The 20,080-nt window shown below is 47.4% G+C and overlaps 1 protein-coding gene across 5 annotated transcripts in view; it reads left to right on the top strand.

Moving 5' to 3' along the window:
• Positions 1 to 20,080, top strand: part of CACNA1E (calcium voltage-gated channel subunit alpha1 E) — a 964,825-nt gene that overhangs the window by 408,965 nt on the left and 535,780 nt on the right. For 4 of the 5 annotated variants that reach the window (XM_075320594.1, XM_075320596.1, XM_075320595.1 and 1 more), the window contains exon 3: positions 1,829 to 2,094. In XM_075320594.1, coding sequence (XP_075176709.1) covers positions 1,829 to 2,094 — 266 coding nt within the window. Of the gene's footprint in view, positions 1 to 1,102; positions 1,718 to 1,828; positions 2,095 to 20,080 lie in introns of those variants that run through there. The other variant, XM_075320599.1, reaches the window with a different exon arrangement.

Consider the following 20,080-nt stretch of genomic DNA (forward strand, 5'->3'; position numbering starts at 1 on the left):
ACCCATAATAATAATCCCTCCAGCAGCACAGAGGTAACAGACCCCAGCCCCATAATGCATGCACTTTTGCTGGGACCCCTCACCACGTCTCATTGGTAGACTTGCAGGGCATGTGCTGTTGCTTTTAGGCTTATAATTTTTTCCATGGCTTGCTTAGATCTGAAAATAATTGAATTAGGTCTGATTCCCCACCCAAGGCTGCCCGGGCTGATCTGACGTCTCCCTGGCTGTAGCATTTCTCTTCCAGATCCTTTTTTGTAGCTGAGATGTGTAATCATTCAATACAGAGCAATTGTCGGGAAGTTCACATTTAGCGCTGCATTTGCCCTCTGCCTATATCTGCCCCCTGTATCTGCCCCCTGTATCTGCCCCTCCACTCCTTTAGTGCCATACAATACTGATTAATTGTAGGGAAGTTCCCATCTCTAGATCAGAATTCTGGGGTGCATTTTGCCTGTATCTGCCCCCTCCACCCCTCCAGTGCCATACAATACAGTCATTGTCGGGAAGTTCCTATCTCTGGATCAGATCTCTGGGTGCATTTTGCCTGTATCTGCCCCTCCACTCCTTTAGTACCATACAATACAGATTAATTGTCGGGAAGTTCTCATCTCTAGGTCACATCTCTGGGTGCATTTTGCCTGTATCTGCCCCTCCACTCCTTTAGTGCCATACAATACATTCATTGTCGGGAAGTTCCTATCTCTGGATCAGATCTCTGGGTGCATTTTGCCTGTATCTGCCCCCTCTACTCCTTTGGTGCCATGCTCTTTGTAGATGGGGCACCTGGAAAGATTTGGGTGTAGTTGTGTATGTGGTCTTAGCTGTGCCCATGGATCTGTGTTCCTCCTGCCCCCTCCACTCCTTTGGTGCCATGCTCTTGTAGATGGGGGCACCTGGAGAGATTTGGGTGTAGTTGTGTATTTGGTTAGCTGTGCCCATGGATCTGTGTTCCTCCTGCCCCCTCCACTCCTTTGGTGCCATGATCTTTGTAGATGGGGGCACCTGGAGAGATTTGGGTGTAGTTGTGTATGTGGTCTTAGCTGTGCCCATGGATCTGTGTTCCTCCTGCTTCTCCTGCCCCCTCCACTCCTTTGGTGCCATGCTCTTTGTAGATGGGGGCACCTGGAGAGATTTGGGTGTAGTTGTGTATGTGGTCTTAGCTGTGCCCATGGATCTGTGTTCCTCCTGCTTCTCCTGCCCCCTCCACTCCTTTGGTGCCATGCTCTTGTAGATGGGGGCACCTGGAGAGATTTGGGTGTAGTTGTGTATGTGGTCTTAGCTGTGCCCATGGATCTGTGTTCCTCCTGCTTCTCCTGCCCCCTCCACTCCTTTGGTGCCATGCTCTTGTAGATGGGGGCACCTGGAGAGATTTGGGTGTAGTTGTGTATGTGGTCTTAGCTGTGCCCATGGATCTGTGTTCCTCCTGCTTCTCCTGCCCCCCTGGGCTTTGGGACGTGTCTTTATGTGAATAGAATCGTGTTGCTTCCCATCTCAATGATAATCCCAGCTGTTGTGTGCGCGTCTCCTGTGCGCAGCTCCTGCACTATGTGATGGATGAGGTCTGGCTGCTGATTAACCATTAATTGTGGGCAGGTTGGGCGACTAGATCTATATTCTCCTTTGTAGCATCGGCAGACGTGGGCTGTCAGGCACATTTTGTTGGATTTTTATTGTAAGGCTGGGGATTTGCATCTAGACACAGTTCACATACAGAGTGAGTATTGTGCTGGAGCTGCTCATCATCATCATCATCATCATCATCATCATCATCAGGTCCCCTTCTCTTGGTCTGGAAGGATCATGCTGTCTTTCTTTTAACTTCCAGGATGGCTCGCTTTGGAGAGGCGGTGGCTGGAAGATTGGGGTCCGGAGATGGAGGATCGGAGAGGAGCAAGACTCTACAGGGGTCCCCAGCGGCTCCAGTGGGGACCCAGGCAGCTTTTAAGCAATCTAAAGCCCAAAGAGCAAGGACCATGGCTCTCTATAACCCCATCCCTGTCCGGCAGAATTGCTTCACAGTGAACAGGTCGTTGTTCATCTTTGGAGAAGACAACATCATAAGGAAATATGCTAAGAAGCTGATCGACTGGCCATATCCTTTACTATGTGCTGTGGAAGTGGGATTCTATTTTCTGGGTTCTCTTTCATCCCCAGGTATTATTTTCTGCTGCAGATAATGACCATTTCTTTAAGGCTTTCACTAAAGGTAAGAGACAAAAGACATATGTGCATGTATAGAAATCCAGCCTGGAATCGGTCACTTGTCGCTCATTCGATGCATTTGGCAGAGGGTTTAGTGGATGTGCATGGTCTTATTATGCCCCCGACCATAAATTGGGGAGGCATGCACCCCTCCCCTCCCCCTCAGTGCTGTGAAGTTCACCTCTCTGCTCTCAGTACCTGGCAGTGGAGGAGGGGGATCTGACGCTTCACAGCCCCCTCTGCTTTTATCGCAAGGATTAATTATTGATGCTCACAGATATCTTTTTTTCTAGAGCAAAACATGCAATGATTCTTTACAGCAGCGATGACAAATTGTCTTTTATCCAGATTAATCCTTGGTTGCCAACAGGTGCAAATTGAAAGAGCCCTGCTGTGCGCACAGAGCGCATCCCTATGGGGAGAGGGGCTGCAAGCACCATGGACAGGGCCACCAAGAGATCCCCCTGTATGAGGAGGAGGATGGGGGATTGTATGGGACAGTGGCCACCAAGAGACCTCCTGTATGAGGAGGAGGATGGGGGATTGTATGGGACAGTGGCCACCAAGAGATCACCTGTATGTGGAGGAGGATGGGGATTGTATGGGACAGTGGCCACCAAGAGATCACCTGTATGTGGAGGAGGATGGGGATTGTATGGGACAGTGGCCACCAAGAGATCACCTGTATGTGGAGGAGGATGGGGGGATTGTATGGGACAGTGGCCACCAAGAGATCACCTGTATGTGGAGGAGGATGGGGATTGTATGGGACAGTGGCCACCAAGAGATCACCCTGTATGGGGAGGAGGATGGGGTATTGTATGGGACAGTGGCCACCAAGAGACCTCCTGTATGAGGAGGAGGATGGGGGATTGTATGGGACAGTGGCCACCAAGAGATCACCTGTATGTGGAGGAGGATGGGGATTGTATGGGACAGTGGCCACCAAGAGATCACCTGTATGTGGAGGAGGATGGGGATTGTATGGGACAGTGGCCACCAAGAGATCACCTGTATGTGGAGGAGGATGGGGGGATTGTATGGGACAGTGGCCACCAAGAGATCACCTGTATGTGGAGGAGGATGGGGATTGTACGGGACAGTGGCCACCAAGAGATCACCTGTATGTGGAGGAGGATGGGGATTGTATGGGACAGTGGCCACAAAGAGATCACCTGTATGAGGAGGAGGATGGGGGATTGTATGGGACAGTGGCCACCAAGAGACCTCCTGTATGTGGAGGAGGATGGGGATTGTATGGGACAGTGGCCACCAAGAGATCACCTGTATGGGGAGGAGGATGGGGATTGTATGGACAGTGGCCACCAAGAGATCACCTGTATGAGGAGGAGGATGGGGGATTGTATGGGACAGTGGCCACCAAGAGATCACCTGTATGGGGAGGAGGATGGGGATTGTATGGGACAGTGGCCACCAAGAGATCACCTGTATGTGGAGGAGGATGGGGGGATTGTATGGGACAGTGGCCACCAAGAGATCACCTGTATGTGGAGGACGATGGGGGATTGTATGGACAGTGGCCACCAAGAGATCACCTGTATGAGGAGGAGGATGGGGGATTGTATGGACAGTGGCCACCAAGAGATCACCTGTATGAGGAGGAGGATGGGGAGCTCTATGGACAGTGGCCACCAAGAGATCAGCCTGTATGTGGAGAAGGATGTGGGATTGTATGGGACAGTGGCCACCAAGAGACCTCCTGTATGTGGAGGAGGATGGGGATTGTATGGGACAGTGGCCACCAAGAGACCTCCTGTATGTGGAGGAGGATGGGGATTGTATGGGACAGTGGCCACCAAGAGATCACCCTGTATGTGGAGGAGGATGTGGGATTCTATGGGACAGTGGCCACAAAGAGATCACCTGTATGAGGAGGAGGATGGGGGATTGTATGGGACAGTGGCCACCAAGAGATCACCTGTATGGGGAGGAGGATGCGGATTGTATGGGACAGTGGCCACCAAGAGATCACCTGTATGTGGAGGAGGATGGGGGATTGTATGGGACAGTGGCCACCAAGAGATCACCTGTATGAGGAGGAGGATGGGGGATTGTATGGGACAGTGGCCACCAAGAGACCTCCTGTATGTGGAGGAGGATGGGGATTGTATGGGACAGTGGCCACCAAGAGATCACCTGTATGTGGAGGAGGATGGGGATTGTATGGGACAGTGGCCACCAAGAGATCACCTGTATGTGGAGGAGGATGGGGATTGTATGGGACAGTGGCCACCAAGAGATCACCTGTATGTGGAGGAGGATGGGGGGATTGTATGGGACAGTGGCCACCAAGAGATCACCTGTATGTGGAGGAGGATGGGGATTGTATGGGACAGTAGCCACCAAGAGATCACCTGTATGTGGAGGAGGATGGGGATTGTATGGGACAGTGGCCACAAAGAGATCACCTGTATGAGGAGGAGGATGGGGGATTGTATGGGACAGTGGCCACCAAGAGACCTCCTGTATGTGGAGGAGGATAGGGATTGTATGGGACAGTGGCCACCAAGAGATCACCTGTATGGGGAGGAGGATGGGGATTGTATGGACAGTGGCCACCAAGAGATCACCTGTATGAGGAGGAGGATGGGGGATTGTATGGGACAGTGGCCACCAAGAGATCACCTGTATGGGGAGGAGGATGGGGATTGTATGGGACAGTGGCCACCAAGAGATCACCTGTATGTGGAGGAGGATGGGGGGATTGTATGGGACAGTGGCCACCAAGAGATCACCTGTATGTGGAGGACGATGGGGGATTGTATGGACAGTGGCCACCAAGAGATCACCTGTATGAGGAGGAGGATGGGGGATTGTATGGACAGTGGCCACCAAGAGATCAGCCTGTATGTGGAGAAGGATGTGGGATTGTATGGGACAGTGGCCACCAAGAGATCACCCTGTATGTGGAGGAGGATGGGGATTGTATGGGACAGTGGCCACCAAGAGACCTCCTGTATGTGGAGGAGGATGGGGATTGTATGGGACAGTGGCCACCAAGAGATCACCCTGTATGTGGAGGAGGATGTGGGATTCTATGGGACAGTGGCCACAAAGAGATCACCTGTATGTGGAGGAGGATGGGGGGATTGTATGGGACAGTGGCCACCAAGAACTCCCCCTGTATGTGGAGGAGGATGGGGATTGTATGGGACAGTGGCCACCAAGAGATCACCTGTATGTGAAGGAGGATGGGGGGATTGTATGGGACAGTGGCCACAAAGAGATCACCTGTATGTGGAGGATGGGGGGATTGTATGGGACAGTGGCCACCAAGAGATCACCTGTATGTGGAGGAGGATGGGGATTGTATGGGACAGTGGCCACCAAGAGATCACCTGTATGTGGAGGAGGATGGGGGGATTGTATGGGACAGTGGCCACCAAGAGACCTCCTGTATGTGGAGGAGGATGGGGATTGTATGGGACAGTGGCCACCAAGAGATCACCCTGTATGTGGAGGAGGATGTGGGATTCTATGGGACAGTGGCCACAAAGAGATCACCTGTATGTGGAGGAGGATGGGGGGATTGTATGGGACAGTGGCCACCAAGAACTCCCCCTGTATGTGGAGGAGGATGGGGATTGTATGGGACAGTGGCCACCAAGAGATCACCTGTATGTGAAGGAGGATGGGGGGATTGTATGGGACAGTGGCCACAAAGAGATCACCTGTATGTGGAGGATGGGGGGATTGTATGGGACAGTGGCCACCAAGAGATCACCTGTATGTGAAGGAGGATGGGGGGATTGTATGGGACAGTGGCCACAAAGAGATCACCTGTATGTGGAGGATGGGGGGATTGTATGGGACAGTGGCCACCAAGAGATCACCCTGTATGTGGAGGAGGATGTGGGATTGTATGGGACAGTGGCCACAAAGAGCTCCCCCTGTATGTGGAGGAGGATGGGGGATTGTATGGGACAGTGGCCACCAAGAGATCACTCTGTATGTGGAGGAGGATGGGGATTGTATGGGACAGTGGCCACCAAGAGATCACCTGTATGTGGAGGAGGATGGGGATTGTATGGGACAGTGGCCACCAAGAGATCACCTGTATGTGGAGGAGGATGGGGGGATTGTATGGGACAGTGGCCACCAAGAGATCACCTGTATGTGGAGGAGGATGGGGATTGTATGGGACAGTGGCCACCAAGAGATCACCTGTATGTGGAGGAGGATGGGGATTGTATGGGACAGTGGCCACAAAGAGATCACCTGTATGAGGAGGAGGATGGGGGATTGTATGGGACAGTGGCCACCAAGAGACCTCCTGTATGTGGAGGAGGATGGGGATTGTATGGGACAGTGGCCACCAAGAGATCACCTGTATGGGGAGGAGGATGGGGATTGTATGGACAGTGGCCACCAAGAGATCACCTGTATGAGGAGGAGGATGGGGGATTGTATGGGACAGTGGCCACCAAGAGATCACCTGTATGGGGAGGAGGATGGGGATTGTATGGGACAGTGGCCACCAAGAGATCACCTGTATGTGGAGGAGGATGGGGGGATTGTATGGGACAGTGGCCACCAAGAGATCACCTGTATGTGGAGGACGATGGGGGATTGTATGGACAGTGGCCACCAAGAGATCACCTGTATGAGGAGGAGGATGGGGGATTGTATGGACAGTGGCCACCAAGAGATCACCTGTATGAGGAGGAGGATGGGGAGCTCTATGGACAGTGGCCACCAAGAGATCAGCCTGTATGTGGAGAAGGATGTGGGATTGTATGGGACAGTGGCCACCAAGAGATCACCCTGTATGTGGAGGAGGATGGGGATTGTATGGGACAGTGGCCACCAAGAGACCTCCTGTATGTGGAGGAGGATGGGGATTGTATGGGACAGTGGCCACCAAGAGATCACCCTGTATGTGGAGGAGGATGTGGGATTCTATGGGACAGTGGCCACAAAGAGATCACCTGTATGTGGAGGAGGATGGGGGGATTGTATGGGACAGTGGCCACCAAGAACTCCCCCTGTATGTGGAGGAGGATGGGGATTGTATGGGACAGTGGCCACCAAGAGATCACCCTGTATGTGGAGGAGGATGGGGATTGTATGGGACAGTGGCCACCAAGAGATCACCTGTATGTGAAGGAGGATGGGGGGATTGTATGGGACAGTGGCCACAAAGAGATCACCTGTATGTGGAGGATGGGGGGATTGTATGGGACAGTGGCCACCAAGAGATCACCTGTATGTGGAGGAGGATGTGGGATTGTATGGGACAGTGGCCACAAAGAGCTCCCCCTGTATGTGGAGGAGGATGGGGGATTGTATGGGACAGTGGCCACCAAGAGATCACTCTGTATGTGGAGGAGGATGGGGATTGTATGGGACAGTGGCCACCAAGAGATCACTCTGTATGTGGAGGAGGATGGGGATTGTATGGGACAGTGGCCACCAAGAGATCACCTGTATGTGGAGGAGGATGGGGGATTGTATGGGACAGTGGCCACCAAGAGATCACCTGTATGTGGAGGAGGATGGGGGATTGTATGGGACAGTGGCCATAAAGAGCTCCCCCTGTATGTGGAGGAGGATGGGGGGATTGTATGGGACAGTGGCCACCAAGAGATCACCTGTATGTGGAGGAGGATGGGGGATTGTATGGGACAGTGGCCACCAAGAGCTCCCCCTGTATGTGGAGGAGGATGGGGATTGTATGGGACAGTGGCCACCAAGAGCTCCCCCTGTATGTGGAGGAGGATGGGGATTGTATGGGACAGTGGCCACCAAGAGCTCCCCCTGTATGTGGAGGAGGATGGGGGATTGTATGGGACAGTGGCCACCAAGAGCTCCCCCTGTATGTGGAGGAGGATGGGGATTGTATGGGACAGTGGCCACCAAGAGCTCCCCCTGTATGTGGAGGAGGATGGGGATTGTATGGGACAGTGGCCACCAAGAGCTCCCCCTGTATGTGGAGGAGGATGGGGGTTTCTATGGGACAAGGGTCTATTATTGGAGAACCTAGAACCTTATGAACACTGATAAATTCCTTATTGGTTCCATATTCCACCCTTAAGGCTGAAATCTTAAACCAATAAGCCCTGTGGCCTTCCAAGTGATTGATTTCAATTAAACTGATTTTTTTTGGTTCCTAATGATAAACCTTTTCATTTCATCTTTTTACCCCATTGATCATCACTGAGCTGATAATAGCGGGACTGTAAAACAGTATCGATCAGATCCGCCTGCTTGGTCCCAGCAGGTGAAGTCCCTCGTAGTGATACAATCAATGACCGGATGACACTTGGCGTCAATAACAAAACTTATTTTTGGATTAGATGGTAAGAATAATGGAAAAAAAATAGGATAAGGCTTTCTAATGTTTTTGTGCCAAAAAGGACTGAGGTGATCATTATCAATAATGTGCAAATGCAGATAATCAGAAAAAGAGAATATAAAACTTGCAAATGGAAATGTATAAATGTATATACGGCAATGTAGGATTAAAAACGGATATTTCTTAAATATTCAGCGTCTTCGTTTAGGGCATTTTCTATAACTGACCTACAGAACACTTTCAACAATAGCCATTGTTTCCATGAATAACCAGATACATCCCCCATTGGCGATGAATTTTCCCATCATTTCCACTTGTTTCTTTATTATTACGCATCTTATCATCTCTGCAGAATGTTTCCGCTTTAGATTTTATGCAATATGTAAACATATAAGTATCCTGTAAGAGCTCATTAATGTATCCTTTGAAGTAATACACATTATAGTCCATCTGGAATTGACATTTATGACTATTACATATAAATGACATATTTTATGGGCAGTAAGTGGACTACTTAATCTTAAGAAGTTTTTACAATAAATGAAATGGATAACCCAGTTCAGCAATTGAATAATATTTGTATAAAGTTATGTAAGTATCTGATATAACTTTCTCAAAGACAAACGATGAGTCAGAGGAAATTAAACAGGTTTTACCTATGCACGCATTTCAAGGTAATCTGGCCTCTTCATCAGGATCAAACATAAATTGGGATATGATGAGATAGAAAGTGGTTCCACTGCGCTGCCCGTATAGCCAAACGATTAGTCAGAGGACATTAAACAGGTTTTACTTATCCACGCGTTTCGAGACAATCTGGCCTCTTCATCAGGATACAACATAAATTGGGATATGAGGTAGAAAGTGTTTCCTCTGCGCTGCCCATATAGCCAAATGATTAGTCAGAGGAAATTAAATAGGTTTTCCTTATCCACGTGTTTCGAGGTGATCTGGCCTCTTCATCAGGATAAAACATAAATTGGGATATGAAGAGGTAAAAAGTGGTTCCTCTGCGCTGTCCGTATAGCCAAATGATTAGTCAGATAAAATTAAACTGGTTTTACTTATCCACGCGTTTCGAGGCAATCTGACCTCTTCATCAGGATACAACATAAATTGGGATATGAGGTAGAAAGTGTTTCCTCTGCGCTGCCCATATAGCCAAATGATTAGTTAGAGGAAATTAAACAGGGTTTCCTTATCCACGCGTTTCGAGGCGATCTGGCCTCTTCATCAGGATAAAACATAAATTGGGATATGATAAGATAGAAAGTGGTTCCACTGCGCTGCCCGTATAGCCAAACGATTAGTCAGAGGACATTAAACAGGTTTTACTTATCCACGCGTTTCGAGACAATCTTGCCTCTTCATCAGGATACAACATAAATTGGGATATGAGGTAGAAAGTGTTTCCTCTGCGCTGCCCATATAGCCAAATGATTAGTCAGAGGAAATTAAATAGGTTTTCCTTATCCACGTGTTTCGAGGCGATCTGGCCTCTTCATCAGGATAAAACATAAAGTGGGATATGAAGAGGTAAAAATTGGTTCCTCTGCGCTGTCCGTATAGCCAAATGATTAGTCAGATAAAATTAAACAGGTTTTACTTATCCACGCGTTTCGAGGCAATCTGACCTCTTCATCAGGATACAACATAAATTGGGATATGAGGTAGAAAGTGGTTCCTCTGCACTGTCCGTATAGCCAAATGATTAGTCAAAGGAAATTAAACAGGTTTTACTTATCCACACGTTTCAAGGTGATCTGGCCTCTTCATCAGGATAAAACATAAATTGGGATATGAAGGGGTAAAAAGTGGTTCCTCTGCGCTGTCCGTATAGCCAAATGATTAGTCAGATAAAATTAAACAGGTTTTACTTATCCACGCGTTTCGAGGGGATCTGGCCTCTTCTTGAGGATAAAACCAAAATGTACAATAAGCAGTGGACAACAGTTATATAGATTTTAATTTTTTTGTGTACATTGTATGAACTTAGAATACCTCTATTAAGTGGATCAATAATAATAATTATTCATTTATATAGCTCTATTAATTCCACAGCGCTGTACATACATTATCATCACTGTCCCCATTGGGGCTCACAAGTTCCTTATCAGTATGTCTTTGGAGTGTGGGAGGAAACAAGAGAACGCCAACACAAACATACGAACTCCTTGCAGATGGTGTCCATTGGAACTCATGACCCCAGCGCTGCAAGACTGCAGTGTACTACTAACCACTGAGCCACCAATCTCAGGGATACAGGCACATTTATCAGCAATAAAGCTTAAAGTGAACCTGTCAGGTGCAATATGCACCCAGACCCACGAGCAGTTGTAGGTACATATTAATCCCTGTGTAACCGTCCCTGTACCGAGTAGCATAGATAAAGAGATCTTTTTAGTATTTCTAAAGATCCTTTATGATATGCTAATGAGCGCAGGGACTAGTCACAAGGGCGTTACTTCCTGTGCTCATTCCGCCCTCTTAGCATGTTAGCACACCCACTGGGGTGTATCCACTGCCACCTCTTCAAAACGCTAAGAGGGCTGAATGAGAACAGGAAGTAACGCCCTTGTGACTCGTCCCTGCGCTCATTAGCATATCATAAAGGATCAGAAATCCTTTTTCTATAGATCTCTTTATCTATGCTAGTGTATACAGGGCCAGTTAGGCAGGGATTAGCGATATGCACCCAGAACTGCTCATGGTCTTGCATATTGCACCTGACAGGTTCACTTTAACATAAGTATCCTATCAGGAGATATCTTTTTATCATTTAGGCCATATTGAAAGGTGGAATTTGCCCAGAAACAGGCTACGTCTGATCATCACATATTAGCATTTAACAAGCTGGGGATGCAAATCTTTTGCCGTAGGTGGCAGAAGTGTGAGAAATGTTTCTCAGCCATTTATAGACGATGTTTTGTAAATCCTTCACTTGTCGCTGGAGTTTTAAGGAACTAATGTGAATCTAAATAATTGCGCTCCACACACTGGGATCTTTATGTCCTCGAGTACTGTTAACAACAACAAGCTAAATTAAGGAAAGAAAACATTGTTTGAAATTGCTTTCAGTCCCCACCTAAAACAAAGGACTGTAATCAGCGCCTAATTCCAGCGCTCAGAACACAATGACTGCGGTGTAGGAAACGCACGGTTAATGGCCTCCTGCAGCGACTCTTAGGTTTGTAAATTTGGCTTTGAGCTGTAAATGATGTATTTCTCATCTGTCTTGTGCTGCTCAGCTCTGGGTTACTGCATTGCCGACATGTTTCTGGGAGCAGAGGTCAGCAGACGGTCAGCAGAGGTCAGCAGAGGTCAGCAGACGGTCAGCAGAGGTCAGCAGAGGTCAGCAGACGGTCAGCAGAGGTCAGCAGACGGTCAGCAGAGGTCAGCAGAGGTCAGCAGACGGTCAGCAGAGGTCAGCAGAGGTCAGCAGACGGTCAGCAGAGGTCAGCAGAGGTCAGCAGAGGTCAGCAGACGGTCAGCAGAGGTCAGCAGACGGTCAGCAGAGGTCAGCAGAGGTCAGCAGACGGTCAGCAGAGGTCAGCAGACGGTCAGCAGAGGTCAGCAGAGGTCAGCAGACGGTCAGCAGAGGTCAGCAGACGGTCTGGGTTCATCATCACTGAGCCTAGAACAGATATAACTAATGGAAGTCACAACTCAAGAGTTTATTTATTGCACCTCACGTCACACGTCTGCAGCCATGAAGACAAAGAGAACATACAGTTTTACTAAAGAAAATGTCATTTAAAGGGGTATTTCCATCTCCAATATCCCATCCCAATATCCAATGTGTAGTTGGTGTAATAATAATAATAATAATAATAATAATTAATAAATACCTCCAAGTAGAAATGTAGTATAGTTCTCCTGATATAGTCGTCTCTTACTTCATCTGCAGGGCATTGCAGGACCTTACGTATCCATGAATATGACCACTAGCAACTAACTAACTGTGACTATATACGTGGTCGTAACCATGACTTAACTTAAAGGGATATTCCCATCTCTGTTGCTTGCCTCATGTGCAGGGCATTGGATTACCTTAAGTATGCATAGTTATGACCACTAGCAGCTAACTGTCACTATGTGTGTAGTGAAAACCATGAATTCCTAAGGTCCTTCAATGCCCTGCACATGAGGTAAGGGACATAGCTAATCAGAAGAACTATACTACATTTATAATTGGAGGTATTTGGTAATATTATTATTATTATTATTATTATTATTATTACACCTATTAGATATTGGGATAGGATCTTGGAGATGGGAATACCCCTTTAAATTTCAAAATATATAAAATCTACATCCCAGTATGAGCAGATTTGTGGCATTTTTGCCCCCCTTTCTGTATTCCCCTGACCTTTTGCGCTCAGATTTGTCACCGGTCAGACTAGTCTTACAAATGAATACGTTGGTCTACGGTAGAGTTTACACCATCAGATATTCTCATTTTTCTCATCTGTAATAAAAACTTCCACGTTTCTATAACGGGAGTTCAAATGCTACAATGTGATTGGCAGACAGATTTTATCTAATGAGTGAAAGACAATGTTTTAGCAAAATGAGACAGATATTGGTCAGATCGAGTGGCCATGTACATATACCACTGTGATGAGATAAGACAGTAATGGCTCAGATATATAAAGGCAGGGTTACACATAGCTAATACAAAGGAGACAATCAATGGGAAACAAAACAGGTGACGCCTAATATTTTATTGACCCGAAATGTACATAAATTTACACTCTCCATTAAAAGGTAGATTGTAATGCCCAAAATTCTGTCATGTGATGTTTGGTTCCAGACTCATTAGGTGTCATGGCGACGTCAGACTCTGTTCACACTGCAGAGCCCAACAGGCAACCTGATGTCTCCTAGTTGTTCAGCCAGAGCCGGGCGTCGGCTGTTTCTTGTGCTCACTTCCTAAGTCCTGCAGGAGTTAATTCCTGCTGACCTGGGGAACTCTGCTAGGAACTCAGGTTGCTAATTACCAATCACAGCCGTCTTCTTCCTATATAAGATTCTAGACCAGAGCACATATAATCTCTCCTTTGTGTCTGAGTGCAGTGTGTACGAGTTTTCGTTCTCCCTTGTCTGTGTCGTTTCTGTAGGGTTTGTTAATGTGTTTTCGGCCTGAACCCAAGGCTAGGGGAGAGGCAGAGTAAGATCAGGACTCGGACAGGAGTTAGGGTCATGCTGGGGGCTCAGACCTTGCTACTATCAGTCCTACCTCTGAGATAAGGGACAGCACAGGGTCTCAAGTCTGAGGGCTAGTCTAGGAGCCCCTGTTCTGTCATTTTATACCCCATGACAAATACTAATTAAACCATTTAAACAAGTATATAGGGAACTTAGTTCCTATAAAAATTTACCTGTAGTATAGATTTTAGTAATTTGGTTTGCATACAAAATCTTTTTTTATTATACCAAGGAGAGGTGTTTGGTGCGCCCATGGCATGGCCAAGACTCAGTGCATTATTATACGTCCTAAATTTCCTGACTGAGCACTTTGTCATATATTGTTTGCCAGTACTCAAGCATACGCTGCCTGAATTCAATGAGTGCCACTGCAGGTGGCCAGCCGTGCACTGCTCCACGGTGACAGTATGTTCTCCCACAGTGTCAGTGTGTTCTCGCAGTGTCAGTGTATGCTCGCAGTGTCAGTGTGTGCTCGCACAGTGTCAGATTAAAGGAGACTAACAAGCCGCCCAGCAGAGATTAACTCTTGCTAGCCTGCCTATGAACCACAAGTCCGAGTAGTCAGCAGGTAGAGTGCCAGAATCTCTAGTCTCCACAGATCCTGACGCCGCCATGACAGTCGGCGATGTTTGTAAAACCTCCTTGTGACATATGATCAGATTTATATGACACACATTGCAACACACAAAAGATTTCATTGATGGGTACATTTACACACAGAGATATTTCTTTAGGAATAAACAATTTTTTCCAAAGTACTAATGAATCTGTGTAAATAATGGTGAGCCACTCTGTCAAAGCACTGTCGGGGGAAAACAGAGTCTAGAACTTCTTCTTTTCACCCAATTAATTGGAAAGTGGGTGACAATTTTTGACTATGTTTTGGCCAAACACTTGACCCTTCTAGACTTTGACATCGGCATACTTGCAGCATTGGGAACCCGAAATTAGCGGGCGTGACCAGCTTAGTTGGTGAATATGAATTGTGCCTTGGTGGGTGTGGCCCGATGTTTCCGATAGCTCTCATATTGCGGACGACCCCAAACCCGGCCTACTTATCATTGGTCATTGCATATGCCACCTGTGTGCTGGCGTCACCTACTTGTGGTATGCCGCTTGTTGGTTGTCACCCTGATCGGTGGAGTAGGAGAGAACCGTAGTTAGTAGGCGTGGTAGTCGGCTTAATGAGTGGGCATGAACAGCTTAGTTGGTGAATATGAATTGCTCCTTGGTGGGTGTGGCCCGATGATTTCTTCCGCGCTAGCTCTCATACTGCGGACGACCCCAAACCCGGCCTACTTATCATTGGTCATTGCATATGCCACCTGTGTGCTGGCGTCACCTACTTGTGGTATGCCGCTTGTTGGTTGTCACCCTGGTCGGTGGAGTAGGAGAGAAACGTAGTAAGTAGGCATTGTAGTCGGCTTAATGAGTGGGCGTGACCAGCTTTGTCGGCGCAATCTGCCATCTCCCGTGCGCTACCGCAATGGACCACTTATCGGGGCATGCTCACCTTGCAGCGTCGAGGGATGGAGTGGTAGGGAGATGAGTTGCGTGGTGACCAGGCTCAGTCAGCAGAAAAGACTGACCAAACGGCGCTAAATAGGTAGAGCCCGCGCAGAAAGAGATGCCAGACCACGCCCACCAAGGCGGGCCTCAGGCTGGCCACTCCCACTATCTTCCAGTCCCCAATACTGCAAGTATCTACCGAAAGAAGGAATCCATAAGCAATACAATATGGCCAACTTTGACCTCATGTTTATGGCCAGCTCTAGATATTGCAGCGTAATATTGGACATTAATTCTACTTTGGATCATGTGATTCATTATCAGTTACACGTCCTACTACGGGGTTAATGGCTTCCTATAAATCTGGTCTTATTGTGCGTATCTGTACCAGGGAAATTAGATTGCTCCGTCCTCTGGGGCCATGACCAGAAGGAATTAATGAATTACGCATCCAGCAGATATAATAGTCCGTATGCTATAATAATAATATAACACGTCTGGCATGTGATTGTGTGACATTCGCCAGACAGGCTGCCCTTCTGTTAGCATTCGGTAATTAGGCCTGGCCACTGATGATCAATCCTTATGTATCAGCATCAGATCCACTTCATAACACCTCCGAGAAAAACTAATAAAATATGTGATATGGCCGTAAAGAGAGCTGCTGTGCTGGAAACATTTTTCATTACTCCCCAGTACACATATTGCCTCTCCTGTGTGTGTTGAGTGCTGTCTGTAGGAGTTTCCGTTCTCCCTTGCCCGTGTCATTTTATGGGGCTTTGTCTTTGTGTTTCCCGCTCCCCCCCCCCCGAGGGTGGGGGAGACGGGGAGTAAGATCAGGGCCTGGACAGGAGTCAGGGTCACGCTGGGGGCACGGACCTGGTTACCATCAAACCTACCTCCAAGATAAGGGGCAGCGCAGGGTCGCAAGTCTGAGGGCCAGCCTAGGGGCCCCTGTCCTATCTCCATATGCCCCATGACAACTTGCTTCGCATAACTTTAACCTCTGAAATGGTTCTCAGATTCAGAATAATCATATTTTACCCAAATAGAGCAAGCTGATTTAATAGAGGGAAACTTCATGTACAAGGAGACTATCATCATCTTTCACATATGTAAGTAGTGGTGTGGCTGTAGGGGCGCCTATCCCATAATACAAATGATACCTCTTTCTTTAGAGATCCGATGTGCCAGTCATCAGAAATACAGCTGAGAAACCAAATGCAAATCAGGCAGGGAGTGCACGGGGGGCGTGTCCAGTGCTCTACACTGCTTCTTCCAAGTGCAGGGACACGTCCTCCTCCGTGCACATCCTCTATGATTTGCTGATGGCTTTTTTTTAACTTCTCATGACTGGCAAATTTACACAACAAAATATATCACTTTCATTTTAGGGGAGAAGCAGATAAACATAATGTACATACCACTACTTCTATATGTAAAAACATGCTAAAAAGTCCCCTTTATGGGGAATCTGTCAGCAGGATTCTGTAATGCAATCTGAGAGCAGAGACCCTGAATCCAGGGAAGTGTCACTTACTGGGCTGTGTGTTGTTGTTTCAATAAAATAAGTGTTTTATCAGCAGGAGATTATCACCACAGGACTAGGTGTCTCATGCTTCCTAGTCAACTGCTTTGTGTAACACCGACTCCACCACTGATTGGCAGCTTTCTGTCAATATACAGTGTACACAAAAAGCTGCCAATAAGGGGTGTGGGCGGGGTTATACAGAGCACAGCATTTTGAGACTGTAATTGTATGAAAATGACAGCATGCAGAGCAGCAAGTGATTCATCGCCGGAATCAGGGTCTCTGCCTCACATCATGTTACTCTTACATTACATAGCAAAAACCTGCTGCCAAATTCCCTTTAGGACCAATTAGCCAGAGAAATGGAGTGTTTTATCTCTATATTGCTCTTTTAAAGAATGTGCCCAGTATTTAAGATTGAAATGAGCGTTGCCTGTGAGGCGAGTGCAGTGAGACTTCTGTAGACGGCCACCCCGGACTGGACGGAAAGGAGTGGTGTTCTCAAAAAACGATAATATATGATTCCACGGTGATTGACATCTGGTAGTAAGAGGCATCTTCTATATGATTCGGTCTTTGGAGAGGGCTCACTGTAGATTGTAAACGAGGCTTCTATCCGACATGGATCTCCAAGATTTGCAACCGCTAGGTCTTGTGCACACGTGGCGAGTTTTTTTTTTACACTTTTTGTCATGTGTTTTTGCTTCTGTTAATCAATAAAAGCAAGGAAACATCATCCCAGCGCAATCTGTGAGAATCGGGACTTGTGCACACGCTGCTTCTTTGTTCCTTGCAGAGCTTTATCACTACAGGGGATTATATGTCAGTACTTCGCCTCACACACCGTGTATACAGCATACAGCATGGTGTGTGAGGCGCTCTGTAGCTCAGTAACCCGGGGTCGTCACAGGAACAACCCAGGGTTACTATGGCAGCGATCAGGTCCCTGTGATCACATTACAGGGACCGGATCACCAGGAAGAGGGAAACGATTCTTCTCCCTGCCTCCTGAATTCTGCGATCACATTTAGGGGGTTAAACTGCCGGGAGCGGCACGGGGACCACTCTGACCAATGAGAGCTGAGTCCGAGCTGTAACATCAGCTGGAGACCGGGCGGCGGTCGCAGGGGTACAGCGCCTAAACCCGCATGATCGCCATGACTAAGAAAAGCAGAAAAAAAAGCGTATTAGAAAACATGTAAACGCAATAACAAATTGTACGTTGTTTCTGCTGCGTTTTTCCTGCCAAAACATGCTTTTTATTCGCTTAAAACAAGCACATAGAAAAGCAACGTGGGCACATGGGCTTAGAGTCGCTCATGCATGTTGCTGTGTTTTGTGCGTTACATGGATGATCTAATACCAATAACAGAGGACTGAGCAACCGTGTTGATTTTTTGCCTGATTCTTTTACTTTCTGAGTTGCAGCCTGAAGTTGTGTATATTATATATATATTTGCCTATTAGATTCCAATAAATAGACTGGATGCGCGACAAAAGATAAAAAAACGGCCTGAAGAAGGCTGACGATGCTCAGCCGAAACGCCTTGTATTTTACTATTAATGTAAGATACCTCCATTGGCCTTGATCTTCATCATCATCCATTGGCCTTGATCTTCATCATCATCCATTGGCCTTGATCTTCATCATCATCCATTGGCCTTGATCTTCATCATCATCCATTGGCCTTGATCTTCATCATCATCCATTGGCCTTGATCTTCATCATCATCCATTGGCTTTGATCATCATCATCCATTGGCCTTGATCTTCATCATCATCCATTGGCCTTGATCTTCTTTCATCATCCATTGGCCTTGATCTTCATCATCATCCATTGGCCTTGATCTTCATCATCATCCATTGGCCTTGATCTTCATCATCATCCATTGGCTTTGATCTTCATCATCATCCATTGGCCTTGATCTTCATCATCATCCATTGGCCTTGATCTTCTTTCATCATCCATTGGCCTTGATCTTCATCATCATCCATTGGCCTTGATCTTCATCATCCATTGGCCTTGATCTTCATCATCATCCATTGGCCTTGATCTTCATCATCATCCATTGGCCTTGATCTTCATCATCATCCATTGGCCTTGATCTTCATCATCGGTTGGATCAAGTTTTTAATAAATCCTATTGTAAAAACGACACTGTCAGTTCTGAATTCCCTCCTGGGAGCGGTACAACCAGATACTTCATCCTGCATTATAGATTACTATGAAGTACCCGGCAGCGGCCATTATCAGAAGATGGAGCAGCTCCGGAGCTGAGCATTTTCGGCTGTCTGATGCTGCCGCTGGGATTGAGAGCAGCTGATCGGCGGAGGTGCCGGGTGTCAGATCTTGGCCGATCAGACATCAGAGACCTTTCCTAAGGGCAGACCATCAATGTAAAAGTAGGGACAACCTTTTTAACTCCTCAGGGTATGGGATCCTTAACAAAGGGTTAAAAAAAAAAGTTTGGAGCGGTGCCTTAAACACTTTTGTTGAGATTTCCTCCATTGCTATTAATTGTGCTCGATGGATGTTGACGTTGTTTATTTACACTTTGGTACAGTATCCTACGTGACATCTCTGCTGAGTTTTTGGCCTCCCGTTACCATATGCTTCTGGGAGTATCCATCTGTTTCATTTCAGCGAGATTGTTTCGGAGGCCAGGTACAATAATCAGGGAAACCAAAGATGCAAATAATTTCATAACTGTTTATCCTCAGATCCTAATGGTGTTATGTGCAGTGAGCCGGCTTTCTTTACGGGGCTTAAAGAGAGCGTGTCATGTAAAAAAAAGCTATTAACCTGCAGATATGGGGTTAATCTGAAGGTTAATATCGTTCTGCCACACTGAAAGCCCCGCTGCCGGGAGGAAATGATCTTTATTCCTCCAGGCAGCTGCTGGCTTTCAGTCATTGGGGTTCAGCTGGAGCAGTTTCACTCACCACTCTGTGCAGAGTAAAGGGTACTTTACACGCTGCGATATCGCTAACGATTTATCGTCGGGGTCACGGTGTTTGTGACACACATCCGGTGTCATTAGCGGCATCGCAGCGTGTAACACGTACGAGCGACCTTAAACAATCTCAAAAGAGACAAAAATCGTTGGTTTTGGAGAGGTCGTCCAAAAACAAAGCGATGTTGTTCGTCGTTCCTGCGGTAGCGCACATCGCTGTGTGTGACACCGCAGGAACGAGGAACATCTCCTACCTGCGTCCACCGGCAGTGAGGAAGGAAGAAGGTGGGCGGAATGTTACGTCCCGCTCATCTCCACCCCTCCTCTGCTATTGGCCGGCCGCTTAGTGACGCCGCA

Source organism: Anomaloglossus baeobatrachus, chromosome 8 (genome assembly GCF_048569485.1).
Source record: "Anomaloglossus baeobatrachus isolate aAnoBae1 chromosome 8, aAnoBae1.hap1, whole genome shotgun sequence".
Lineage (NCBI taxonomy): Eukaryota > Metazoa > Chordata > Amphibia > Anura > Aromobatidae > Anomaloglossus > Anomaloglossus baeobatrachus.